The 4,041-nt window shown below is 66.2% G+C and overlaps 1 protein-coding gene across 1 annotated transcript in view; it reads left to right on the top strand.

Annotated features, from left to right (window-relative positions):
• The window catches only part of SF3B2 (splicing factor 3b subunit 2), a gene marked incomplete at its 3' end in the record, with an annotated part of 9,738 nt that overhangs the window by 2,477 nt on the left and 3,220 nt on the right, over positions 1-4,041 (top strand). The window contains exons 4-11 of the mRNA XM_085325051.1: positions 185-279; positions 577-682; positions 764-852; positions 974-1,171; positions 1,258-1,395; positions 2,007-2,087; positions 2,211-2,438; positions 3,491-3,640. Of these exons, the coding sequence (XP_085181177.1) occupies positions 185-279; positions 577-682; positions 764-852; positions 974-1,171; positions 1,258-1,395; positions 2,007-2,087; positions 2,211-2,438; positions 3,491-3,640 (1,085 nt within the window). The remainder of the gene's footprint in view (positions 1-184; positions 280-576; positions 683-763; positions 853-973; positions 1,172-1,257; positions 1,396-2,006; positions 2,088-2,210; positions 2,439-3,490; positions 3,641-4,041) is intronic.

The raw sequence follows: 4,041 nt of genomic DNA, 5'->3' as shown, positions 1-4,041 counted from the left end.
CCACTGTGCTCGTGCCTCGTGGTGGCCACCGTGTCCCCGTCGAGGTCCCCGGGTGTCCCTGGCCACCCCCACCGAGGTGCCCTTGTCTGTCCCCATGGGGGTCCCTGGGTGACCCCATCGCCSTGGGGGTCACCGGGTGGCTCTGGTGGCCCCTACCGTCGCTCAGCAGCTCCTTTCTCCGCAGGCAGTGCACCCATGGGTGCCCCCATGCCCGGCATGCCCATGGGTGCCCCCCGCCCCCGTGGGCCCCCTCCGCCCCCCGGCGAGGAGAGCCGAGAGGTGAGAACCGGGGTGGGGGAGGGGAGGAGGCCACTCGGACGCCTGGGTCCCCCGGGGTGGGGGGTGGGATGGAGCAAGGGCACCACTGGGTGCCCGTGTCACCAGTCGGGAGAGGAAGCACCCGGATACGTGGGTTCCCATAACGGGTGGGGGTTGGAGTGGGACACCCAGATACCTGGGTCTCCATGGGGGACGGGGGTAGGGCGGGGGTCGCTGGGGTTGGGGGGGGACTGGGGCACCCCGGACACCTCGGGGGGCACCATAGGGACCACCCGGACGCCTGGGTTCTCCCCGCAGCCGGACGACTCCACCATAGGCCCGAAGATCCCGCAGGCGCTGGAGAAGATCCTGCAGCTGAAGGAGATCCGTCAGGAGGAGCTCATCACCGTCCCCGGGCTTTCGGGTGAGCTCGCGGGGGGCACCCCGGGGTGGGCCCCGGCGGGTGCCCGGCGCCCGCCGCTCACTCGTGGCGCGTGCCCCGCAGCTGACGACGAGATGGAGACGGACTCGCGGGCCTCGCTCAGCGTTTCGGCCTCTGAAGCCGAAGACGACGCGTTGCTCTCCAAGAAGGAGGTGAGGGCGCCGGGGGCGACCGTCTCCCCACCCGGCTCCGCCGGGAGGGCACCGTTGGGTGCCCACCCTGGGCCAACCCGTGAGGTGCCTTCACCTCCCTCGCTCTTCTCCTTCCCGCCAGCGCAACCGCAAGAGGCGCAACCGCAAGAAGAAAAAACGGGCCAGGGCGACGCGGGACGGGGCCACCCAGTCCGCCCGGGACAGCCCGGCGAGCGCGGAGGCCACCGCCACCGACGTGGAGATCGAGTACATCACCGAGGAACCCGAGATCTACGACCCCAACTTCATCTTTTTCAAGAGGATCTTCGACGCTTTCAAGGTAACGGTCGAATTGGCGCGGGCGGTCGTGTCCGGGCCGCGCCCGCGGCGGGCGGGACCTCACGGCGCCTTTTGCCGCGCCCTCAGCTCACCGATGACGTGAAGAAGGACAAGGAGAAGGAGCCGGACAAGGCGGACAGGCAGGAGAACGCCGCCGTGCCCAAGAAGAAGGGCTTCGAGGACGGACAGAAGGGCAGCGAGGATGATAGCTCGGAGGATGAGCAGGTGGGCGCCCGGTTGGGTGCCCTTTTGGGTGCCGTGATGGGACAGGAATGGCCGCTGCGGTGGGAATTGGCATCGTTTTGGGCACCRTGGAAGCAAAGACCAGGATGGGTGTCACGGTGGTCTACGGGTGACCGCAGTGGTGGTCGCTTCGGGGAGAACAGGCACCAGGATGGGATTCGCAGTGGGGATGGGCATCGTGGTGGGGAGAGGACACCAGGACGGGCATCGTGGTGGGGAGAGGACACCAGGACGGGCACTGAGGCAGAAACGGGCACCATTTTTGCTGTTGTGGTGGAGACAAGCCCTAGGATGGGCATCGCGATGGTGGTAGGACCTGCAGTGGTCACCATGGTGGGGATAGGACCTGAGGTGGCCATCGTGATGGAGACGGGCACCATGACAGGAATGGGGACCATAGCGAGAACCATGGGTGGGTTACGGACTGGGGTGGACATCATGGTGGAGATGGGCACCAAAATGGACACAGTGGTGCAGACTGTGACCACGGTGGACACCAGGGTGACAGGGAGTGGAGGGGACACACTGACGGGCTGAGGGTGGCAGGTCCCGCTGGCACCCTGTCCCTGATAACCCCGGGGTGCCGTTGGCAGGAGAAGAAGCCCGAGGTGCCCAAGCTGTCGAAGAAGAAGCTGCGGCGCATGAACCGCTTCACCGTGGCTGAGCTGAAGCAGGTGAGGGAGCGCAGGGTCTTCTGCCCACCTTGGGGYGCACGTGACACCAGTGTGGCCACCCATACTGGGGCCACCTCAGGCCACCCCGGAGGGTGACGCCAGCGCCCGCCTGTAACCCGGCAGCTGGTGGCACGCCCCGACGTGGTGGAGATGCACGACGTGACGGCGCAGGACCCCAAGCTCCTGGTGCACCTCAAAGCCACCCGCAACTCGGTGCCCGTCCCCCGGCACTGGTGCTTCAAGCGCAAGTACCTGCAGGGCAAGAGAGGCATCGAGAAGCCACCCTTCGAGYTGCCCGACTTCATCAAGCGCACCGGCATCCAGGAGATGCGCGAGGCCCTGCAGGAGAAGGTACCTGTGACACCAGTGCCCGGATGGGCACCTGCCCCCGAGGTGGTCATGGTTGGAGATGGGGCYTCGGGGGCCTGTTGAAGGTGGTGGGCATGTCCTGGGGGATGCTGGATGCTCATCTAGGGTGTTTGGGAGGTCTTGGGGGAGCCTGGGTGCCCTTCAGGGGTGGTAGGAATGTCCTGGSGGCTTGTTGGGGCATCCTGGGTGCCCGTCAGAGGTGACGGGAACATCCTAGAGACCCATCTGGGCATTTAGGATGTCCTGAGAGATCCCCAGGTGACCACTGAGAGTGGGATCCTGGAGGATCCCAGGTGTCTGTCCCGGGCATCTTGGGTGCCTGTCTGGAGCCCCCAGCATGTCCTGAATGGCTGTTGGAGACAGTRGGGACATCCTGGGAACCCATCTGGGCATTCAGGAGGTCCTGAGGGATCCCAGGTGCCCATCCGRGGCTGTGGGGACGTCCTAGAGACCCATCAGGGCATGTAGGGTGTCCTGAGAGATCCTGGGTGGCCATCAAAGGCAGCGGGGACATCCTGGAGAACACCGGGGGTGTCGTGGGGGGATCTCAGGTGCCCTTTTAGGGCGTTCAGGACATCGTGGGCCACCTTGGGTGCCCGCTGAGGGGAGCTGGGACGTCTTGAGGAACCATCGGGGCAGTCAGGATGTCCTGCGGGATCCCTGGTGCCGGTTAGGGGCACCCAGGGGTATCCTGGGTGCCCATCTAGGGCATCTTGAGTGACCTCAAGGATCCCAAGCACCTGTTGGTGGCATCCCAGGAGACTGTGGGTGTCCTGGGGGATGCTGGGTGACTATCTGGGGTGTCCAGATTGTCACAGAGGACCCCGGGTGCTAATTTGGGACATCCCTGGGTGCCCATCTGAGGTGTTGGAGACGTTCTGGTTGATCGTGGGTGCCCAGCTGGGGCATGGAGGACATCCTGGATGCCCGCTGGGGCACTGGGGACATCCCCTAGGCGCCCCGGGGGTGCGATGGGGACATCCCGGAGGGCTCTGGGTGCCCCTGGGTGCCCCGCTGATGCCCAGCACCCACAGGAGGAGCAGAAGACGATGAAGTCGAAGATGAGGGAGAAGGTTCGACCCAAAATGGGCAAAATCGACATCGACTACCAGAAGCTGCACGACGCCTTCTTCAAGTGGCAGACCAAGCCCAAACTCACCATCCACGGTGACCTCTACTACGAGGTGGGTGCCCCTCCCCCTCCCCAGCACCCCTGGGTGCCCCCGGCACCCGCCCAGGCCCCCAGCCTCTCTGGGTGCCCTCCCAATACCCGTCCTACCACCTCTGGGTGTCCATGAGGGCCTCAGCTAGGCTCCGTCCCCTGCAGGTGCCCCCGCGGCACCCGCTTGGGGCTGTGTCTCCTCGGGGTGACACCCCACCCCAGGTGACCCCCTTCACCCGGGGGACCCCCTTCACGTCCCCACGCATGTGCCGTGTCCTTGTGTCCCCCCTGCCCCCCGGCTTGGGGCACCCTGTCCCCCAGCGAGCACCCAGGAACGTCCCCACCCGAAGGTGCCACCATGTCCATCGTGCCCACCCAAGGGTGTCCCCAGGTGCCCCACGTCCCCCAGCAACATCCCCCCCC

This window comes from Rhea americana, unplaced genomic scaffold (genome assembly GCF_003343005.1).
Source record: "Rhea americana isolate MKP2758 unplaced genomic scaffold, rheAme1 scaffold_952, whole genome shotgun sequence".
NCBI lineage: Eukaryota > Metazoa > Chordata > Aves > Rheiformes > Rheidae > Rhea > Rhea americana.
Note: the sequence above shows the minus strand (reverse complement) of the source record. Positions and strands in the feature narration are given on the sequence as shown.